Below are 22079 nucleotides of genomic sequence, written 5' to 3'. Positions count from 1 at the left end.
TGCCATCTCCGCTGCAGGACTCATCCTTTGCCTCTTGAGCAACCCCGGGCTGGTGACGCACTCGGCTCTGTGCCTGCCCTTCCCGGCAGCACGGAGCACAGAGGTGGAGGGCAGGATCCAGGTCACCACGGTTGTGACCTACTGCCCTGGTCCCTCGGGGCGGAGGAGGCAGGATGTCACCTGGGGATGCTCCTGGACCGGTCCCGTGGCCAAGAGGAAGCTGTGCTTGCTCCATCACCCTAATACCCAGGCTGAGGACCTGTGGCAACCGCAGGGAAGGGAGATAAGCAGTGATGTTGGCTGATGTGATGGAGAAAAGCGTTTTGCCCTGTGCTGCTCTAGGGATGAAGATGCTGGAGATGCCAACCAGCTTCCCCTCCTCTGCTGGCACAGCCTGGCGTGGGTACCATGCTGGGAAGGGGTGCAGGGCCAGGTACCCCTGCCTGTGGCAGTAGCTGAGTGTCACCAAAGCTTCCCAGCCCTGGCAAGAGGTCCTCGTGGTGCTAATCCAGCTCTTGGCAGCGTGTCTGGGGAGCTCAGCCCTGGGGACACCACGGTGCAGGAAGCCCAGGGCGAGGAGGCTGCCAGGGCTGGGTGGGGATGGTGACACGCGATCTCCATCCAAGCAGAAACGCTTAGTGTCAGACCGGGGAACGGCTTTCCACAAGGTGAAACCTCTCCTGAAGCCATGAATCTGGCTGGAAGTGGGGACGTGTTTTGTAAACACCTGGAGCTCCTGCACAACCTGAACCAACAGGTCAGAGCCCGGGATTTTCCGAAAAGGGGATTTAGAACAAGAAAGATCCGGGCTGGGTACGTGGCTGGGTGCTAAGCACCTGCCAGAAGCTCTTTCCTGGGAAGCAGCCCGTGCAGGAGGCTGGCTGGCTGCAGGGCGCGTGCTTGGAGCTGCTCCAGGAGCAGGAAGGTCCATCCAGCCCCACCAGGAGCTGCAAACCCCCACAGATGGGGGTCAAAGCCCTGGGCTAAGGCTGAAGCCATCGACTGGGATGCACGGGATCACAGGAGCAAAAAAAATACCACTGCAAACTACAAGAAAACAAGCAAAAAGCTCCTGGACTGTCCCCAGCCTGAGGTGCCACCAGGCTGCTTCCCCTCGGAGCAGGATGGCACCCAGGGCCACCTGCCCACGAGCAATGGCCAAGGGGGTTGCAGCACCAGAAAGGCCAAAGCACCCTGCTGGGCGCTCACCTGGGCGGTGTTTCCTGCGGAGATAACAGCGGTGGAAGAAGGACCTGCTGTTTTGGAGGAGACAGAGTACCTGTGGGAGCAGTGCGGGATGAATCACATCACTCACGGGCCCCCAGCCCCTGGAAATGGCTCGTGGCATTTCGAAAACAATGTAATGAATCTTCTGCGGATGAGATTAGGGAGGGGAACAATTATCTCAAAACCTGTTAGTCATGGGAGGCTCCGCCGAGCCGAGCCGTAGGAACAGCCTAGGGCGAGGGGAGCAGGAGGAAGCCGCCATCCCCCATGGGGACCTGAGCCGCGGCTGCCACCCGCCCGGCCCCGCTTCCAGCCCCGGGAGGTGAGCTGCAATTAGCCAAATGGGCACGGGAGACGTCAAGTAGGTCAAAAGGTAATGGGGATCTCGGCGGCGTTTCCCAACAGCGCGGGGCGGTGGGGAGGCACCCTGCGGTGTTGAGCAATGGGGAGGGGAACAAGGCCGGGCATTGTCTCCAAAGGAGCAGCCACCAAGGACACCCCCACCACGGGACAGCCTCTGCCTTCATGGGGAGAGGTGGGCCAGGGCACGGCGAGGATGCTGGAAGGGATGGAGGGATGGATGGACAGGCGGACAGACTGACACTCAGCCCAGCTCTGGAGGAGGTGGGTGAATTTGGAAGGGTCGCATCTGCCCCTCCTAAAACATCACAATCTGTACGGTCACATCGGGCTGCAGAACCACCTGGGGACAAGCTGCCCTGTGCTTTCCAGCACCACAACCCCTCTCCAAAACCCCAGCCCCTCCAATAGCTTTGTAAAGATCAACATTTGTGGCCGACACCACGATGGCCACAGCAGGTAGACATGGTGACGCTCATCTGACCTTAACGTGTACGCACAAGTGCTGCTTTGTGAGTAAATCCTTTCTCTCAAAGGTTCAGCACGGGGGACACAAAGCTCCTGCATCTCCGAGCAGGACAGCCTCCAAACAAGCTGGGGCGCTGGAAGCCGCTGAAAGCCTCGCGTGATGCTGCATTTCTTGTAAAGAGCCAGCTGCTGAGTTAGCTGAACGAGTGGGAATGGGTCAAAAAATGCCGTTCTGCTCTTTGGAAAACCACCTTTCTTCAGTGAGGTTTTTCAATGCCCGGTGTTGGTAAGGTTTGGGAAGAGAGGGGACCAGCCGGGCTGGCAGTGCCCACACCACCAGGCACATTCACAGGGAAAAGGAGAATGGGCAAGACACTAATCAGTTCTGCACACAGTGATCCTCAGTTTAACAACTTTTAAAAAAAATAGTTCATAGGGTTTTAAAATGTCTCCAGAACAGCTTTATGGTGTGAGGGATGTGGCTGGGGGCATCTGAAGGTGCTGAAGAACCCAGGTGACACCGAGCAGCCCGGGTTCAGGTCCCTCCTGTGCAACAAGCAACAGGTCAGGAGGGAAAAAGGTGCTTTGGGCCCTCACCCTGCATCCACCACAACCACCGAGGGCTGTGCAGCTGCGGGGAGGCAGCGGCACCTCCATGGGTGTCCCCGTGCACCCTGCTTGGAAATCTCCTCAGGAAAGGAGCCCGAGGAGCAGGAGCACTGCTGGCCATAAAGCCGCAGCCCGGGGAGGGCAGAGGTGGCACGGCCACTGCCCCTCATCCCAGTGTGTTATGTCACACGGTGATAAAGGAGAGGATTCCTGGGGGTGAGCCCTCGGCCCTGCTGCTGGGGACATCCCTCCTCCTCCTCTACCTCGCCGGCATTCCCTGCATTCCCCTGCCTGGAAGAGCAGGGCTGCGAACCCAGCCGGGTCCCACCACCACCACACCCCGGAAAAACCACCCCAGCCTGTTTGCTGCTGCCCTCCTGCAGGGCTGCGGCTGATGAAACGTGGTTTTTCCGACGGGACCCAGGGGGTTGTGTCCATACCACGGCAGGTTTTCTTGAAGCAGGGTGGCGCAGGCATCCTCCATCCCATCCCCAGCAGCACTGCTCCACGGCAAACCTCACGGGACCAGAGCCTGGTGTTGATCCATGGAGGGCACCGCGGGTCAGGCCTGCGGCTGGCATCGGTGATGCTCCATGGCAAGGGAGCACGAAGGATCACCGAGCACGGAGGGTTGGTGAAATATTAAAGCAGGAGCTTAATAAAGCAAGCCTGGCGGAGGCAATTACCCTGAGTAATAAAAATGGAAACGAGAGGACTTTGCCCCATCAGCCGGCACCGGCTGTACGCGGCACGGCCCTGATGCGGGTGGTGGCACCTGGGTGGCAGGAGGTGCTGAGAAATCCTTTGGGATCACCCGTGCTCCTTAGCCCCAAATCCCAGGGAGCCCGGAGAGTGCCTGGGATGCGATTCACACCTCCCCTGCCCGGGCAGGGTGCCGCGATGCACCTGAGTGGGGAGGATGGAGGGTGGCCCTGGTCCTCTGCGGGGCTCCCCTGGCAGCTGAGCGGGTCCCGGGGTGCCACGGGGGTGACAACCGGGGGGTGTCTGTGGTGGGGGGCAGCTCCCGGTGCTCCTGGTGGCACAGATTGACACGGGTGCTGGTGGCACCGCGTGCTGGAGGTGCCCGTTGTGGGGACAGAGGGGTGGTGACAGGGACAGGTAATGGGGTTGGCACCACCGGTGCTGCTGCAAGGCGGGCACCGAGCCGTGCTGTGCCACGCCGAGCCGAGCTGTGCAGGGCAGAAGTGAGCCAAACTGAGCTGCACCTGTGCCGTGCCAAGCCGAGCCGAAGCGAGGTAAACCGTGCCGGGATGGGATGGGACGGGACGGGACGGGATGGGATGGGACGGGATGGGATGGGAAGGAGTGGGACGGGATGGGATGGGATGGGACGGGATGGGATGGGATGGGAAGGAGTGGGAATGGACGGGACCGAGCCGGGGCGCACAGAAGCGAGCCGAGCAGCGCAGAACCAACCCCAAGCCGATCCCATCCGCTCCGCTCCGAGCCCCGCCGTCCCCCCCGGTGTCCCCGCTCCGTCCCGGCCAACTTCTCCCATTGGCGAGGCGGCGGCAGCTCCGCCCCGCTCCGGGCGTTTATAACCGGCGGGGCGGCGGCCGCACGCGGCCGGGCGGCGCTCCCGGTGCCGGTGCCGGTGCTCGGGGGGCTGCCGGCGGCGTCGGGGGTTGCTCGGGGGGCGGATGGAGCGAGCGGAGCGCTGGGCGTACGGCGCGCTCTGGGCGGCGCTGGGCGGCAGCCTGGTGCTGCGGGCGGCCCGGAGGGACGTGGTGCTGGGCCGGGCGCTGCTGGTGCCGCTGGCGCTGCTGGCAGCCCTGCAGAGCCTGTGCCGAGCCTGCCTGCCCCTGCCCCTGGGGCTCGCCTTGGCCGCCGCCGCCGCCTGCTTGCTGCTCCGCCGGGCCCCGCCGCGCAGGTTGCTGCCGGTGGCGGGCAGAGCCGTGCTGGTGACAGGTGAGTGAGTGAGTGAGTGCCTGGGGGGGGTTCCCCCGGAGCTGCGCGATGCTGGGGGTGACGGCTCGCCTCGGGGCTGCCTCCTCCTCTTCCTCCCCCGGGGAGCCGCTCGCACCGCGTCCGGTCCAGCCGGGGTCCCCTCTCCCCTTCTCTGCCCTCTCCGGGAGCTGCTGGGGGTGGCCGAGGCTGTGCCCCTTTCTCTGCAGTTTCCCTGTCCCCAGGATGTGCTGCTCAGCCCCTGCACGCCTCCTCGGATGCGGAGATATCGTGCACTCCCAGCTCAGCGCCTTCATCCTGGCTGTATTTCTTTGGGGTGTCCCCGTTTGCAAGCACCTCGTGTCCCCTCTCCTTCCTCCTGGCCATGTGCATGGCACAGCAGGGGCAGCCAGAGCCCCGTGGGGCACAGAGGGGTGCAGGTGGGCACCCCCGTGGTGGTGCAGGGCTCGGAGAGCCCCCAGCTCACACCAGGAGCTGCAGAAGGGAACAAGCATCCCTGGCTTGTGATGGGGAGCACCAGCCTGAAGGGTTCTGCAGGCAGGTGGGAAGAGGAGCAGCTCGTGGGAGCACGGGGAGGCCTCCGAGGAGCGGGGCAGCGGATGAATGAATGACTGAATGAGTGCAAGGCAGTGCAAGGCAGGGCTGCCTGGAGAGGATGCATGCGTGACGGCCACACACAGCAGTCCCCGCTGGCCGGTGCCCCGTGGCTCACCTGGCTGCTGGCACACCGGGTCAAGCCAGCCCCGGGCCTGGCATCGCCCGTGTAATGGGTGAGTCAGTGGCTGGAACAAGGTGTTCTTGCCCCGGTGTGCTGAAGTGACACCTCTGTGGCTCCGCCGTGTTTGCTCTGGGCTGTAAATACTTTGTGGTTTTACAGGTTGGAGGCGCAGCTGGCCGGGTCGGCGTTTCCTTGCCGCTGCTCCGGCAGGTGCCTGCGACAGCGCGGATGCGAAGGGCTGGGGCAGCATCAGCCCCCCGAGCATTTGCATGCTAATTAGCCCGGTGCTTTCTGAGGATTAATCCTGCTCCTCCGGGCTGGCTGGGCTGCCGGCTGCCCTGTGAGAGCTGCAGTCTGTCCGTCCTCCTCCTGCCTGCGGGAAGCAAAACCCCTCAGAGGGAGGGGAGTGGGGCTGGGTACCTGGGGATGCAGGGCAGAGGCAGCAGCTGCGGAGCTCTTTGCTCTCTGTGCTGCTTGAAAAATGGAGCGGGACCTTCCTGGGACAGGCTGGGAGTCAGCATCTGATGCTCTGGCTCCACGTAACCACCATGGAGGTGAACATCCATGGCTTGGCCTCCCCTGGTCCAGCACCTGAGCAGGGGGAGCTGCAGCACAACTCCAAGCAAGGGCTCACGCTCCCTCTACCTGGCGTGGCTCGGTTATGAGCCCAGATCATCCTTTGGTCCTTTCTGGCCCTAGGGGATGTCTAAAATTCAGGGATTCCATCAAAACAGCCCAAGAAAAGTGGATTTCAGTGTTTGGAGCTGTGCAGCAAGGTGTCTGTTGATCCTTACACTTGGATGAGGAGCTGAAAGGAGTGAATCTTTGCTCAGATTGTGATGAAGTGAGCAGCTCCAAAATAACACAGAGTACTCAGCTGCTGGCTGGGGGGGTTATTTGGTTATTTGGGTGGTTTGGGCCCCTCGCATCCCTGCTCCTCCCTGGTGCCCACCAGCCCGCGGGGCCAGCGGGTGTGCATGGATTGCCCCAGCTCCAGGTGAAGCACCTGGGTGAGCAGGGGCAGCCAGCGGGCTGGCTGGGAGCGCGGCAGGTCTGGGTCGGGAGCATCGTTCCTCCTCCTTCCCCGCTGCAGGGGAAACTCGTTTTTCCTGGTGAGGCTCTCTGGTTACAATCGCATGCCCCATTAACAATCCGAAATGGGTCAGAGCTTCAGATCGTATTCAAGGTTAGCAGCGGTTTTGCAACTTGATCGTAGCCGAGCGGCGCTTCGGCGTTTCCCATGGACTCAACAGATGTTGAAGCATCTGGTGAGTGCAGCAGGACGGCCTGATTCAATCCAGATGTCCGGGCTCTCGCTGCTCGGCTGTGAAGGTGAACCGCTGTCCTTGTGAGAGCAGCAGCATCGCTCCCACCCCGACCCTCTGGGCTCTGGGTGCTGTCCTAAGCCCACTTCTTCAGTGGGTGATGTGGTGAAGACTTTGGAGCTGTTCAGCGCTTTGTGCACGTGCCGGGGAGCAGTTGTTGGAGCGGGGTCCCTGGGCACCCCAGTTGCTGGGGATGAATTCTGTCCCTCTGGCTCTGCAGGGCAGCGTGTGCTGGTGCTGAGCACCCAGCACCGTGGGGATAATTGGGTTAAACGGGGCTGTCCCAGCAGCAGGTTGCTCCATGCCTCCAGCTCGTGCTTTCCATTGCTCCCAAGTGCTGGATGCAGCATGTCCAGCCCCCAGGAGTGTTCAGGACGCAGCGAGCAGTGCATGAAGGCTGGTGGTGAGATGAGCAAAGCTCCGTCCCGGGCCGTGCTGAGCCTCCTGCAGCTCCCGCAGCCTGCGGTGGCCGTGCCAGCCCCTGGGTGCCCGGGATCCCCGTCAGCAGCTGGCTGCAAATCAGATCGCTCCCTGCAACTGCCCTGGTTTTCCAGGGTCTATTAAAAATTAACAGCAGGGACAGCTATTCCTGCAAGCTGGGGTAAGGGGGGGGGACAAGACCCAAACCAAACACCCCAGCCCTGGTGCATGAGCAATCTTTTGCATTAAAAAAAAAAAAAAAAAAAAAAATCGAAAATAAAAGCAGCACTTAACTCTGGTCAGGGGTAGAAGCATCAGGTTGTTTTGCTGGGAGCGGAGCAGGAAACCTGCCTTTTCTGCTTCTCTTTGCAGCGCTGAAGCTCTCGCCTCACTCTGTCAGCAGTTCTCCAAGGCTTTAGGATTCTTCTTCCCCTTGATAAGCTTCAAAGCCAGCGATCTTCCCCAGCCCACCGCAAACATTTCGGTGCATGCGCTCAGCTTTTTCTCACCGATCCGTGAAAGGAGCCCTCTCAGAGCCCTCTAATGACACAGACCCGCTGGGCACCGCGCGTGTGTGTGTGTCACCAAAAAGCGATGAGCACAGCTAATTAGGAGGAGAAGCACAGCGAAGCTGCACGCTGCAGGAGGACGGAGCTGGTGGCGAGACCCAGGCGGGCTTGCTCAGCGCTCAGGGTTACGCCGGGACATGAGAGCAGCCAGGCAGAGGCTTCTCTGCAGAAATGAGAATGTCAGATGGTGCCGAGTGCCTCGGAAGCGGGGAAGTGTAGGCAGTTGCTGCCCTCTAGGCCAACGAGCAGCACATCTGCGCCGAGACCCCGGGTTGTGTTACCCGCTGGCTCGCCCCGAGCCGCGGTTCTGCTTACAGGGCCTTACAGGGCAGCCGGGCTGCCCCCATGGGGCTCACCTCCCGCTCGGTGGGGTGATGCTGCAGGCTGGCGAGCCATTTACCTTCTCATAGTCTCCAATGGTCCGTACTGGAGGGTTGTAGGGCTTTCACCCCTTGCACTCTCCCCCTTTTCACCCCCTGGTATCCAGCCTGAGATCGCAATCTGAGCTCCCGCGGGGTGGGAAGTGTCAGGGACCTTTGCGGTCAGGCTGTAGGCACAGTTTGGGGCTGTTTTCCTTGACTCTTGCCAGAAGTGTGCCTGCTGTCTCCTTCTCCTGTTCTCCCCGCCTGCTGCAGCCTCCAGCCCCTGTTCTTTCCCCCCAGCCCATGCGTGCCTCCACGTGCATCGTATCACTCCCGCTTCCTTGTTCCCTGGAGGGCTGCCAAGCCCCAGCCTTTTATCAACTTTCTTGGTCGGGGCTGGCTTTCCTGTCGCACATGGTGCTGTCCCTGGATTTGGCTGTAATCTTGAGAAGCACTTTTCGGCTTTACAGGCTTTGCTGCCACGCGGCCCCCTCGCTGCGCCGCCGACCCCCCAGAGCCAGATGGTGGGAGCTGCCCGGGCAGCTGGGGATGCCGAGGAGGGACGGGCTGGTGGCTGCCCGGGGAAGAGATGCCAGCCCCAGCAGCTTCTTTCTTTGTTTCTTCTGCTGGTGGCAATTTTTCCAAGCTGGGTCTCAGCTTCTACCTCAAACACCCTTGGGGAGACCTGTGATCCCTCCCCGATTCCTCCTCTCCAGTGCTGGGGCTTCGCTTTGACATGCCACGCATCCATTTCTCGCATCCTTTCCCAAAGGCACCGTGACCCGTGGTTGCTCCCTCCCCAGGTCCCAGTTCCCAGGTGGGGACAAGCCCTGTAACCTGGTGCGTGGCCATCCCATGGTGATTTGTCCCTGTGTCAGCTGGGACACTGTGCTATGCCTTTAGCAGCTGGTCCCAAGCAGATGTGTGCATGGGTGCTGCCCTGTGCCTCGTCCTTCAGTGTGACCATGTGCTCAGAGGTGCTCTCCATGTGTTTTGGGGACAAGGCACCAAAATTGGCTTGTGGCACTTGAGCTCTGCCTCTGACGAGCTGCTGGGAGCTGCTCCCTACAGCCTTCCATCGCCAAGACACCCCAACACTGACACAGCTCCATCAAAACCAGCCTGGCTTTACTGTACCGTCACAAGCAATGCCAGCTCTGAGCTGCTTCAAACCATCCAAAGCCAACTGAGCCACAGCACAGTTGGCTTGGGGGGGCCCTCAGCGCCCACCCAGTGCCACCCCCTGCCACAGGCAGGGACACCCCCACCCCAGCAGGCTGCCCAAATCCCCATCCAGTGAGCACCGCCAGGGATGGGGCGTCCCCAGCTTCTCTGGGCAGCCTGTGCCAGGGCCTCACCACCCTCAGAGTGAAGGATTTTCTCCTAACATCTAATCTAAATCCCCCCGCTTTTAGTTCAAAGCTTTAGTTTAGCGCGGCCGTGGCTCTAGTTCATTGTGGTCATGGCTGGTGGAGATTCCTGGCTCTCCAGCCTGGATCCCACCCCGTGTCCTGGCCTCCCCGTGCTGTGGGAGGCTGGGTTGCCTTCGGTGCGGGCTCTGCTGTCCCTCGACGTGTCCCTGCTGCTGGCCCTGCGTCCTTCCCAGCGACAGCTCCCGCTGATGGATCGCCCTCGTGTCTCGGCAGCGCCGCGTCCCTGGTTCGCCGCGTTCCGCCCGAAGGTGATTATTCACCCGGTTATCGCTGAGGCTCTTCACAACTTCCTCTTCTTGGGGGGACATAAATTCCACATTAGCTTCGAAAGGAACATGCTGTGCCATCGCCCGGGCGGTGTTTGCGCTCGGATCTGTCACCACCTCGCTCATCCCCGCCCGGTTCCTGCAGCAGCCGAGGGGAGCGGGCACAGGGGGTGCGCAAATCCCAGCCCGTGGGGGGCCGGTGCCTCTCGGCGATGTGCCGCTTCTAGGAAATTCTCGGCACACGCTTTCTGTGAAACCCCAACTCTCTGCAATAGCTCCTGCTCAGAAGAGGCACTTCCTCCACCGCCGTGGTTTGCTGAGCCTCCCTTCAGCCCCGGTGCAGCAGCAGAGCACCGAGGTCTGGCCTTGGCACTGGGGGCACACACCCTGCAGGTCCCTTGCTGTTCCTCACCAGCAGCTCATGGTGCCGGGTCGGGTTGTCTCCTGGGACGTCCTCCACCCGTTGCCCCTGCCTCTGAGGAAGACCCTGGTGCTTTTGCACAAGCATCTGCTGAGCCCGTTGATGCAATATTTGGGCTGAGCTCGGCAGATCTGGGTGGCAAGCAAGCTTGCAGCGTGCTGTGAGGCTCTGTGCAAGTGGCTGGGTCAACCCAGTCCTTGAGCATCGCACCAAGCACTGGTCTCCCTCAGCACAAGGTGCTCGGGTTCGTCCCTGTCCTGGCTGCTCTGCCGTGAGTGGAGCTCATCACTCCATCACCCCTCGTTTGCAACCCGTAGTGCCCAGCTTTTGGGGCTGGGGGCAGGCAACTGGTGGCTTTTTGGTGCCTGATATCTCCCCACGCTGATTTATCTCACACCTCCTCTGGTGACGTTGAGCCCCCAGCACTGACGCACTGGAGCAGGTACCTGCTGCTGCAAAATGGGCTTTAATTCGGGAGCCCTGCTCGCGCGTCCTCCAGGGCTCCTCTCCATCTTCACCGCCGCGCCCGGCTGCCGCTGGTTGTCAAGGCAGAAAATCAGATTTTCCCCCGCTTCTCTTTGGTTTGTTAAGTGAAACATATCCTCCCAGGCGGAGGTTACGGCACATAATGCTCCATAAACACGGCTGATCCTTTGTAATTCATACCATCTGGCTGCTCCAGCCCTGCCGCAGCCGGCAGCCTTGTTCCCCAGCCCCTGCTCGGGGGCAACAGGTCCCAGAGAGCCCCTTGGGGCTCTTTTTTTTGTTCTCTTGTGGCTTTTTGGGGGATGTATGGGTGGTGCGTCCCATGGATAATGTGTCACAGGGATGGTGCATGCCATGGATAATCCATCCCATGGATGGTGAATCCCATGGATGGTGTGTCCCATGGATGATGTGTCCCATGGATGCTTTGTCCCATGAGGACCAAGAGCAGCCAGCCAACAGCATCCTTTTCCTGTAAGGAATGGGATCGGGGCAAACGTGAGCCAGGGTCCAATTTCAAATTAATCCTATTAAAATCCAGACGTTTAATTTAAAGGATCTTTGTGGTCAGACTTAAAAAACAATGGAGGGATGGGGCATGGGGCTGTTCCCCAGCCCCATCAAGCCCCACCATGGGCTCAGGGTCCCAGTAGAGGACACACCACTGCGGATGTGTCAGGGGCACCCACCCATGCATGGAGCGATGTCACTTGCTGTCCCATTCCCGTCCCCTCACCAGGAATTCAGGGCTGGGACACTGCTCACCCCAAAAGACCTCTCCCAGGGCATTCCTTGCATCCCCAACCCACGCACTGGGGACAAGCAGCGTGGGCTGGGCTGCTGCCACCTTCCACCACTCCCCACCACCTCCTGCCACCCTGGGGCACGGGGGCTGCTCCCGGGGGACCCCATGGCACGAAGCCACCCAGGGCACGGTTTCCTGGTGACAGGGAAGGGGATGGAGAGGCCAGGGCGGCTGCGGCGGCTCAGCTGCTGCGGGCACAGGTGCTGCTCCGGTCCCCTCCCTCGACGTGGCCCTGCCAAGAATTTGTTCCCTCTCGGCACGGGCTGACATCACCCGTTTATCGCTCCCCTCTCCAAACGCGCTCGGCATCCGGGAGGTGTTGGCCGCAGGGCCCTGCCCCAGACACACGGGCTTTTGTCTTCAGTTCTTCCTCCTGCCCACCCCGTGCGCCCCTCGGGGTGCCCGTGTCCCCTGCCCAGGGCAGCGGGGAAGTCCGGCTCCTCCATCTTTGTGCCGTGGATGTTCCCCACCTTTTGATGCTGTTTCTTGCTGCATTCTCCCTCCTCCTCCTCTCCATCCCAATCCCGATTCCCTCTGCGGAGCAATGTGGCCCCACATCCCTTGAGACCCTCAAGGACAAGCTCAGCATGACCCCCCCCAGCCCCTTTGCCACTGACACCCATGTTCTGTCTGCATCTGTCCAGCATCACCACCCGCAATGCCCGTCCCCTCCGTGCCACCACCGTGTCCTGCTCTGGCTGCGGGGCTCCCTCCTCTGCAAGGTTTTTTTTTTTTGTGGGGCAGGGGAAGGTCACCGCCTTGGCTGGGACCGGGGGCTTCCTTCCATCCCCGTGCCAGGCTCAGCCCCGGCAGCGTACGGAGCACCTCTGAGCAAAATGTCAGCCTTGTTTAGCTTGGCATCCCAGGCAGGATTTGCGCTTGAGCCTCTGGAAACAAGCAGCTCAGCGTGCTAATCCGCTTGGCCGCGGCGCCCGGCCCCCCTCCGGCTGATGGTGTCCTTGGGGCCAGCGCTGTCCTCGCCCTGGGCTTTGCTTGCACGAGACTCCGCAACCACAGGGCGCAGGAGGAGCTTTTGCTTTGCACCCTCTGGGATTTTCCACTTCTTTCAGCTTGGAAGAGGTTCAGGCACCTTGGGAGCAGTGCTGGTGCTTTGGGGGATGCTCAAGCCCAGGGGCATCCCCTACCCAGCGGGGTCCCTGGGGATGCTGTGGGGTGGCTGTGGGGAGAGCAGGTCCCACGCACACCCCCAGGCTCTGAGATGTGACCCCGTGGGGATGAGGACACGCGGCTGGGGGGAAGCCACCCCCTCTCCAGCAGCCCTGCGTCACGTCCCGTGTCGGCGGTGGGCACGGGGGGGTTGTGGTTTGACAGCTACCGGCTGGTAGCCGCCTTGTCTCCTGGCTCAGATCTGCTCAGCAAAACTGCGGCGGGCGCCTTGAGCACGTGTCCGGCCCCGGTGCCGGCTGCGGGAGGAGACCTGAGACAGCAAAACGTGAGCACACTGCATAGCCTGGTTAAGCACCCCCCAAAAAAACGTGCCTGGACCAGAGGAGGAGAGCGGTGGCTGGGTGCTCAGCACCTGCAGAGTCTTTTGCTTGTGCTAGTGAGGAGCATCCCTGGGGCTGGGCAGAGGCAGTGCGAGGAGCACTGAGCATGCGGTGCGGTGAGCATGCACTGCACCGAGCCTGAAATGTGCCGAGTAGGCAAACGTGAAGAGCCTGCGATGGGGTGAACATGCAACGCGATGAGCGCGCACCGTGATGAGCACAAAATATGACGAGCACAAAAAATATGACGAGGGGGCTGTGCAAAGAGCATGCAGTGTGACGAGCACGCCAAGTGACGAGCGTGCAATGCGCCGCGCATGCGAGGTGCTGAGCACGCAGAGCACTGAGCACACGATGCACTCAGTGCTCATCTCCCTCCTCATCCTCTTCGCCACCCCCGAAGCTGGTGCTCAGTGCCCAAATGCGCCGCAGGATCTGGCCGAACCTCCTGCAGAGCCCCCGGGGCAGGCTCCCGTCCCCGTCTGCAGCCTGATTTTGCAACCCGGGCTTCGTCTCCGCTCGGCCCCTGCTCCGAGGCAGGCGCTGGATTGCCGCTGGCTCGGGGCCGCAGCGTGGGAGGGCCGGGGAGGGGGGCAGCTCCGCCGGCAGCCCCTCGCTGCTCGAAGCAAAACCATTTGGCAGAGCCGGGGCTGGGACGGGGGAGAGCTGGCTTCTGCGGCCTCCTCGTGATGCAGCATCCTCCAAAGGACGCGTGCCCAGCGCCTCGGCTCAGACTGGCCGGCTCCAGCGCTCCCCGGAGGGGCGCAGCGGCTGCGGTCCCGGGGTTTGCTCCTCGCTCCGTGCCCAGCCCCGCGCTCGGGGGCATCGCGGGGTGCGCGGGTGCTGGGCACGGGTCGGGCAGCAGCACCGGTGCTTTTGGGGGTGAATTCAGCACCCCTCTTCTTTTGCTCCTGAGACCAGTCCCAGCAGCCTCCCTCCCCCGGTCCGGCCTTTATTTGCCTTTTCTCACGCTGAATTTTTGCCACGGCTGTGTTTTCCCATGTCTCCCCTCCCGGGAAGCCCGGCAGCGCGTTAACCTCCTCGGCCGGCCACCGCCTGAGACCTTAAATAACACCAGAGCATCGCCGCCCTCCTCCCGCCAGCCCCGAGCAGACTTTGTGTGTGTGTGTGTGTGTGTGAGAGACCGAGGGAATAAATTAAAACTTCCGAAACCAGCCTCCGAGGCACCACAAACCCTCCCAGCAATTGCTCCCAGCGCTGCCCGGCCGCGCTTTCTCCCTTCTCAGCAGCCTGGGCCAAAACAAGCCCGGCTCCCGCTGCAGCCTCCCTTGCCAGCCTTTGGGGATTTATTTATTTAATTATTTATTTGGTCTCCCTGTGTTTTTTTTTTTTTTTTTTGGGGTGTTTTCAGGTGTTCTGAGGATCTGGCGTGCAGCCAAGGGGGTGCCGCTTTGTGCTGGGACCGGGAGCTTTCGTGTCCCCGGGGAAGGCAGCGGGGAGCCCTGGGGACACGGCTGCGTGCGCTTTTATTTTCCAACTTTATCTTTATTGCCGTTTTCTCCTGCCCTGTTGGGCAAGGCGAAATGCACCTCCGGCCCCTTCCCACCCGCTGAGCACTGCGGCGGCCGGCTCCGGGGCGTGTTATCGCGCTGGCGGCCGGCCAGGCTCCTTTATGGGTTTATGACGCAGCAATAAAGTCGATGGGAGATGGGGACCCGGCCGTGGACACCGAGCCCAGCACAGCTTATCGGGCTGCCCCGGCACTGGAGCAGGCAGCGCCCTGTTCCTGGCTGGGGGCGATGCAGCTGCACGCTGGCTCCAGGTGAAGGATATGGCCCCGTGCCTTTTCTTTTTCAATTACTTTTTAATTTTTAATTTAAAATCAGGGCTGGCTGCGTTAACCCCGCTCGCTCCCCCCCCTCCGTGCAGGTCACCAGCTGTCCCTTCGTCCTGCCCCGTGCAGGTCACGGGTGCCCCCAGGGAGCACCCAAGGGTGCCAGGGCACCCTCTGGGGCCCCGCGGGAGGGTGCAGGCGATGGGGCTGGCCTGGCAGCGCTCCCCCTGTTAATGGTTAATGCGGTCAGGCAGCTGGGGCGGCGCGGGGAGCTATCAGCACTGCCATCAGCCCCGGGAACACGCTGTACCGGGCCGGCTGTTTGTTTCCATCTCCGCAGCACCCATCTCCCCGCCGGCAGCACAGCCCTGGAGCTGTGGCTCTGCTCCGGCCGAGGACACGAGGGACGTCCCACGGGGATGCTCCCCCGGGGCTTGAAGGTGGCAGGAGAGGACCAGAATCGCTTTTTCTTCCCCCCCTCCCTTCCCCGCCAGGTGCTGCTGTGTTTTTGGCACTGTTTTCAGGAGGCTGAACGTGTTCGGGGAACTGCAGCATCTCCCACCTGGGCTTGTGCCGGTGTCTAGCGGTGGCTGGTGGAGGGGGTCTTTGGGATGCTGTACCCAGAGGGGGATGTTTGGGGGGTCCCCTGTTTCCCCACAGGGCTCTGGGATGTTCACGGGTGCCGGTTCAGAGCCCGCCAGGCCGGTGCCTCGCTGTGCCCGCGGGTGCCGAGCCTGCCCTCCGCGGTTTTATCAGCTCCTCGCATCAGCGGCGCGCTCGGGGCGATGGGTTTGCCGATAAGGGAGTGTTTTCTTCCTCCCATGCGAGAGAGAGAAAACAGCAGCTTCGTGACCTGCGGGTGCCCCAGGACAAGGTCACGTCCCCAGCGGGTGCTGGGGACCCTGGGGCTGGGGGCGTCGGGGACAGGGGGCACGCGTCTGGTGGCTGTCGCCGGCCACCACGGGGCTCCTGTTGGCTCTTGCAGGCTGTGACTCCGGCTTCGGGCAGGCGACGGCGCGCCACCTGGATGCTTTGGGCTTCCGCGTGTTCGCCAGCGTGCTGGATCCACGGAGCCCCGGCGCCCAGGAGCTGCAGAAAAGCTGCTCGCCCAGGCTGACGCTGCTGCAGATGGACCTGACCAAGCCCGAGGACATCCAGCGCGTCCTGCAGCACGTCCAGGCTCACACCAACAGCTCAGGTGGGAGCCCGTGGCACCCCCGGTACCGTGTACAGCCCCCCCCGGGACCTCTGCTTGTGTGCAGCGTGGTGGTGCCCACCCACGGGCTGCATCCTTGGCTGCAGCCACGCTAAAGGCTCTGTCCCAAAGCACCCCATGGCTCCGGGGGGGCAGGGTTCCCACCTGGGCCACTTTTTTGAGCGTCCCCCTTCCCCCAGGTCTCTGGGGTTTGGTGAACAACGCCGGCTTCAACGATATCATCGCGGACGCGGAGCTCTCGCCGCTGGGCAACTTCCGCACCTGCATGGAGGTGAACTTCTTCGGCTCGCTGGAGCTCACCAAGGGGCTGCTGCCCCTGCTCCGCTCCGCCGGCGGCCGCATCGTCACCGTCAGCAGCCCGGCGGGTGAGCAGCTGGGCTTTTGGTAGCCCAAACCTTTGCCCAGAGGGTGGGTGTGCAGCCCTTAGGGGTATTTTCTGCGTGGAGCTGCGTGGGAGCCATGGGTTTGTCCTTTCTCTCCTCCAAGGTGACCTCCCGTTCCCCTGCCTGGCAGCCTACGGGGCGTCGAAGGCTGCCCTCAGCCTGCTGATGGACACCTTCCGCAGCGAGCTCCAGCCCTGGGGCGTCAAAGTCAGCCTCATCCTGCCCGGGTACTTCAAAACAGGTGAGAGGCACCCAGCAGGCGGACCCGGAGCCCCGGGGAGGGACCCAAGGCAGCGGGGGAGCTGTGGCTGCAGGGTGCTGTGAGCGCAGGGGGGGCATCCCCGGCCACCACCCTGGGGAACGGGGCCAAATGGGTTCAGGGCTGAGTCCTCTGGGGTGTGTGGGTGCTGGTACCTGTGGGAGGCTCGGTCAGGATCAGGCCCTGCCGCCTGCTCCTTTACCTCTGGGATGGTTGAACGTGGTGAGCACCATCTCCAGCCACCACCTCTCCACGGTCTTTGAGCGCCCACCCCGTGGCAAATCTCCACCGGGGTTTTGGAGAGGTTTTTTGGACACGGCCGCATGAGCTCGGGCACCATGGGGCAGGGCAGGACGGGGGCGCCCAGCTCACGGTGTGGGGCTCACATCCCTGCAGGAACGTGCGACCCCGCCTTCTGGAACCTGCAGAAGCAGCAGCTGGTGGCCCGGCTGCCCCAGGAGCTGCTGCAGGCCTACGGCGAGGACTACGTGGAGGAGATCAACCGGCAGTTCATCCAGTTCATGAAGGTGGCCGTGGAGGACCTCAGCGCGGTGGTGAACAGCATCACGGACGGGCTCCTGGCTGCCAACCCCGCCGTGCGCTACTACCCAGGGCAGGGCCTTGGGCTGATGTATTTCATACACCGCTACCTGCCCTATTTCGTCCGAGACTTGTTCCTCAAAGGATTGTTCATCAACCCCAAGCTGCCCCGAGCGCTGCGGCCGGAGCAACACACGGCGGCGAAGGAGGCCTGACCTCGGCCCGCATGCGGTCGCGGGGCAGGAGGGAGCCTTCTCCTGGGATCGCCAGGCACAACAGCCCCCAAGCGCGTGCGCAGCCGCCGGCATCGCCGCCCTCGTGCACCACGGGGGGGGGGGGGGGAACAATCAGCACTAGACCTAAAACCAAATCGCTTTCCCAAATCAGGCAGATGCAGATCTATTTTCTATCGTGCGAGAATCAACGTTTTTCTAGAGACTTTGGTTTTTTTTGTTTGTTTGTTTGTTTTTGTATTTTTTCTAACCGTGCATCCTGCGACGGGGCCACTCTTGCCTGACTCTGCATCTCCGCACCAGGCGCTGGGACGTACCTGGGGCACTTCTCAGCTCCGTGGCAGCTCCCCGACCGCTGCCGGAGCTGCCTCCGTCTCCACCGCCCCGCAGCTGGGTCGGGCGCGGGGCGCTGCGGGTGCTGCCGTGCCAGCCCTGCCTCCCCGCGGTTCGTTTCACACTCCACGAGCTCCCAGCGAGAGCAGGAGGCTGCGGGCACTGCAGAGCTCTTCACCAGATGAACTACGTGATTGTCACTTTTTAAATAAATCTCTTCTTGATAAGCCACTGGGCTCTCGCAGTCTCCTTCTGCGTTTGGGGGTGCCCTGCCCAGAAGGGGCACCCCCAGCCAGCCCCGGGGCAGCCAGGAGAAGCACCCCACCAGCACGGGGCCCTGGGGACGTGCGAGGAGGCGCTGGAGAAAGCAGGGAGAGCGCGGTGCAGTAGGCAGATATTTATTGGTGTGGAGAGGAGGGGGGTCACAGGGTAACAAACACTGCAGAGGTGACCACAGCACAAGCTGGGACAGAGCCGCTGCTGCCAGGCAGGACGGATGGGGAGCACCAGGAACTCCCCATCGAAGCCCCTCTGCAGCCCCCAGGCCAACCCCGAGGCAGACAGGGGGTGACTCTGCCCCGGCCCCAGGCGTGCCCTACATCCATGCAGCCACCCGGAGCAGGGCAGGGGCTCTCCCGTGTCGCAGCAGCACCCGCACAGCCCAGAGCCTTGCACCTTGTGCCAGACACAGCTCCAAGCCACGGGGTTCGCAGGGGAGGAAGGAGCTCAGGCAGCTTACGGAGCCCTTTCAAGCTCCAGCGACCGAAGAGAGCAGCTTTTGAGGACGCTAGCCCTTAGTGCAGATGCTGCTGGAGCCGGGAGGAGCGCGCTCCACACATGCTCTGGCTCTGCCCTCACGTTCCCACAGGCTCCGTCCCAGCCCTGGCCAGGGCTGCTCAGCCTGTCCCACCTCGGGGTTCGCTACGAGGGATGCGGGGATTACACAGCAGCATTGGCTACGCTACAAATCACACTCCAACTAAATCTCACGGGGACAACGCTGAGGAGGAGGCGTGCTCGGAGCGCTGACAGCGAGGACTCCTGGCCGTGGCAGACCCTGACGCGCTCCTCTGCAGCGGTGGGAACCACTTGGAGGCAGCAAGCCCCGGCTGGTGCTTGCTCTGCGAGCAGAAGCACATACAGCAGGTTAGTACAGGAACACGGCTACTACGAGACACACGACAGGAGGCGTCCCTCCCGCTGCACAGGGCCAAGCCTGAGCCACCGGCCCCTCTGGACCCCTCACTGCACACACAACTCAAACTTCAGCTTGTGAATAATTTAACTAGCGACTGTACAGTTTCCCCATCCGAGCCAGTTCGACAGGTGGGACATCCCTGGAGTCTGGGCAAGGGGTAACTCGGGGGGCACGCAGAAGATAGACAGGGGTCCCTCTGGACTCCAGGGGTGGGAGGGTCGGGCAGGAGCAGGGCAGGGTTAGAAGATGGGAATGTAGTTGTCGATCTTGGTCCTGTGCCGCTGGGCGATGCACTCTGCGATCCACACGATGTTGCGGCACTCCTGCTCCTTCAGCTTCACGAAGGCGTAGAAGACTCCGAAGTGGAACTGGTTGAGGAACGCCAGCTTGTTCAGCTTCACCTGGGGAAAGCCCGGAGGAGGACGTCACTTGTCCACCTCTGCCAGGCTGTCCTCTGCTGGAGGAGGCAGCCCAGGCAAGGATGGAGCAGCTTGGAGGTCCTGCGACTTCCCCAGCAGGCTGGGGGCTCCTGGCTCAGAGAGGACAGGCTCTGGCACTTGAAGGGGGAAGGATTTATACCCTCACTTGCTGCCAGAATCCTCCTTTCCCACATAATGACTCTGCTCTTGCTCTTGGTGGACCGAACATCCATCGGCAGCCCCAAACCTGCCTTCTACACTGCTCTAAGCTGTCTGGGTAACAACATGGGCCCCCACAGCCATCAGTACTGAGCACCACTCCCTCCCTGGAGCACAGGGAGAGCATCCTCTTCCCTCCCCAAACTCTGCTGATCTGCAGCACTGATGCTTGGCAGCATCAGGCAGACAACCCTGCTGCTGCCCTGAGCTTTGGAGGAGGCCCAGGCAGCCACGCTTGTCGAGCGGTGTCTCAGGGCTCACTCACCTCATGCTCAAAGAACCTGTCTTCAAGGGTCTTGTCTCCAGGGTTGCTGCCAGCCCCTTCAAACAGCAGCTTGTACTCCTGCAGGAAGACATCACGAGAGGATGTACCCGATTCCAGTACCCTCAGCAGCACGCCTGGGCCCCGTACATCAGACCCCCAGCCACTACGTCGTCAGCAGAGGACAGAGAAGCCAAAAGTCATCTGCCCTGAGAGCACACGAGCACACAGGATGCTGTGAGGCTGCACTGCACACACCCCACCTGGGGACCTGCTGAAGACAACGCCCAGAAGGGCAGAGAATCTTTCATCTGTGAGCATCACAGGTCCAGCCAGGGATCCTGCCCCTCCTCTGAAACATGCAGTGTTCGTGGTGTGGTGCCTGCAGGCAGGATACACCAGGCACATCCCTTCCACGTACAGATCAGTGTGTTTAGGCCATGCCCCTGCACCCACAAACACTGGCACACGCTGCTTCAGCAAGGGGACACTGAGCTCTCCGACCCCAAATAACAGAGAACAGGCAGCCCCCACCCTAAGCTGTCCATCCACACGCTCCCCAAGCCCTTGAGAAGCTCTGAGGCAGAGCAGGTCCTTGCTCCAGTCCCCCAAAGCACTCACGGGGTAGTAGTCAGCAACGTTTTTGACTTGTTCGTAGTCATCTGCTCTGGCCAGCTGAGCCAGCCCCTCGGGGTAGAGCTTGCCGCAGTGCGGGAACAGCTTCGCCCGGTCCTCCTTGGACAGCTCCGTGCCGAACGAGTTGATGGTGATAATGAAGGCCCTGCGGTCAGCTTCGAACTGCGGGAGAAGAGAGTTTCACCTCGGGCTGCAGGGGCTTTGACAGAGGTTGGTGGGTAACGGTGCTGCTCTGAACAGAGCCGCATCAGAGGGCGGCACAAGCTCGGTGCCTGGGACACACACAGCAGGGGGGGGCCACCTGCAGGACCACAAGGTGATGCCTGGAGAACTCAGGTGAGGAAATCCCCACCTCAGGCACAAGCCAAGGCACTGAGCAGCATCCTGAGCACCTGAAATATGGGCGGAGTGCTAAGTATCACCACAGGAGTTTCCAGACCTACCTCCAGGATTGGACACATGGCATCTGCCGTGGTACCTCCAAGTGCCTTGCAGAACTTGTAGAAGGACTCCAGGTATGCCTGCAAGACAGAGAAATGAGTGGTCTTCTACCCAGCTTCCTTTACTGCCCCACAGCACCACTCAGGAGGGGGCAGAAGGCGAGCAGGGATGCTCCCAGACACTTTATAGCACAGCACAGCCTCTCTCACCCCGTGTGAACTTGGACACCAAGCCCACACGAGGGACAGTGCTTCCCCAGGAGCCGGAGACATGAAGGGCTGTGGTTTGGTTTGCTCAAGTGACTGGATGAGCTTAGAGCAGGCAGAACCCCAGGCAAGAAGGTTAAAGCCTATTTTGCTCCTTTGAGTGGTCTAACTCCAAAGCATTCGCTGAAGTTTCACATGGTTTCCTGACCCCGCTCTGGCCTCTCCAAGCATGCCAAGCCACACAACTATAGCTGCAAGACCTAAGCTCAGAAAGTAGCCCTGTGTAAGCGGAGTCGAGATGAGACAGGACATCTGTGAAGGAAACCAGCCATCCTCTGTAATTCTCTTTTCACACTGCAGCCGCTTGGTCTCCATCCCAACTGGAGCACTGCAGAAATCATACGAGGCTAGGCACAGCCAGGCTGCCTCCAGGAAACGTAATCCTTTGTGAAGATGTACCATAATCCAGCTGGAAGATGACTCCATCTCCCACGGGGAGCCGTGGAGGCAGAGCACGGCTGAAAGTGCCGTTCAGCAAAAACTTTCTCAGAAGAAACCATCATGTGCTAAAACACCTCCCTGCACAGAGCTGCGAGCGGGATCACATAAAAGGAATGGCAAAGCAACGATGCTGAGACATCACAAACCTCTGCCTCGTCATAAGATGGACCACAAAGGCGTGTGCTGGACACCCTCGGCTCCAGAAAAGCACCTGGATTATTGTGTTTGGCAAATAGTTGACACCACACGGGTGTCACAAGGGCACTGCTGGGTGAGCACTGCTCATCACAGCAATGTGATGTGAGCAGCAGCCCAGCTGAAGGGCCTCCACACCAACGCACGCAGCATGGGAAACGAGCAGGAGGAGCTGGAAACCATGGTGCAGCGAGACAAACATGAGCTGACTGCTGTCACGGACACGTGCTGGGATGGATCCCACAACTGGAGCGCTGGAACAGAGGGCCAGAAACCCTTCAGCAGGGATAGGCAGGGAAGGGAACTGATTGTGGAGAAACAGCCACGGACAGGTTGGGAG

General features: G+C 61.5%; 2 protein-coding genes across 2 annotated transcripts in view; one reads left to right on the top strand and one right to left on the bottom strand.

Moving 5' to 3' along the window:
• The first annotated feature begins 4325 nt into the window (after nt 1-4325).
• On the top strand, nt 4326-17370 carry HSD11B2 (hydroxysteroid 11-beta dehydrogenase 2). The gene is made up of 5 exons (XM_032195771.1): nt 4326-4593; nt 15684-15896; nt 16094-16279; nt 16401-16538; nt 16953-17370. Exons 1-5 carry the CDS (start codon nt 4326-4328, stop codon nt 17309-17311), a joined length of 1164 nt encoding a protein of 387 aa, XP_032051662.1. The 3' UTR covers nt 17312-17370.
• Nucleotides 17371-18044: 674 nt separating this feature from the next.
• The window catches only part of ATP6V0D1 (ATPase H+ transporting V0 subunit d1), a 33080-nt gene continuing 29045 nt past the window's right edge, over nt 18045-22079 (bottom strand). The window contains exons 5-8 of the mRNA XM_032195634.1: nt 20840-20917; nt 20382-20558; nt 19764-19841; nt 18045-19261 (exon numbers count right to left, since the gene is read on the bottom strand). Of these exons, the coding sequence (XP_032051525.1) occupies nt 19100-19261; nt 19764-19841; nt 20382-20558; nt 20840-20917 (495 nt within the window). The 3' untranslated portion in view covers nt 18045-19099. The remainder of the gene's footprint in view (nt 19262-19763; nt 19842-20381; nt 20559-20839; nt 20918-22079) is intronic.

Source organism: Aythya fuligula, chromosome 12 (assembly GCF_009819795.1).
Source record: "Aythya fuligula isolate bAytFul2 chromosome 12, bAytFul2.pri, whole genome shotgun sequence".
Classification (NCBI taxonomy): domain Eukaryota; kingdom Metazoa; phylum Chordata; class Aves; order Anseriformes; family Anatidae; genus Aythya; species Aythya fuligula.
This window is presented reverse-complemented; position numbering and strand designations above follow the sequence as displayed.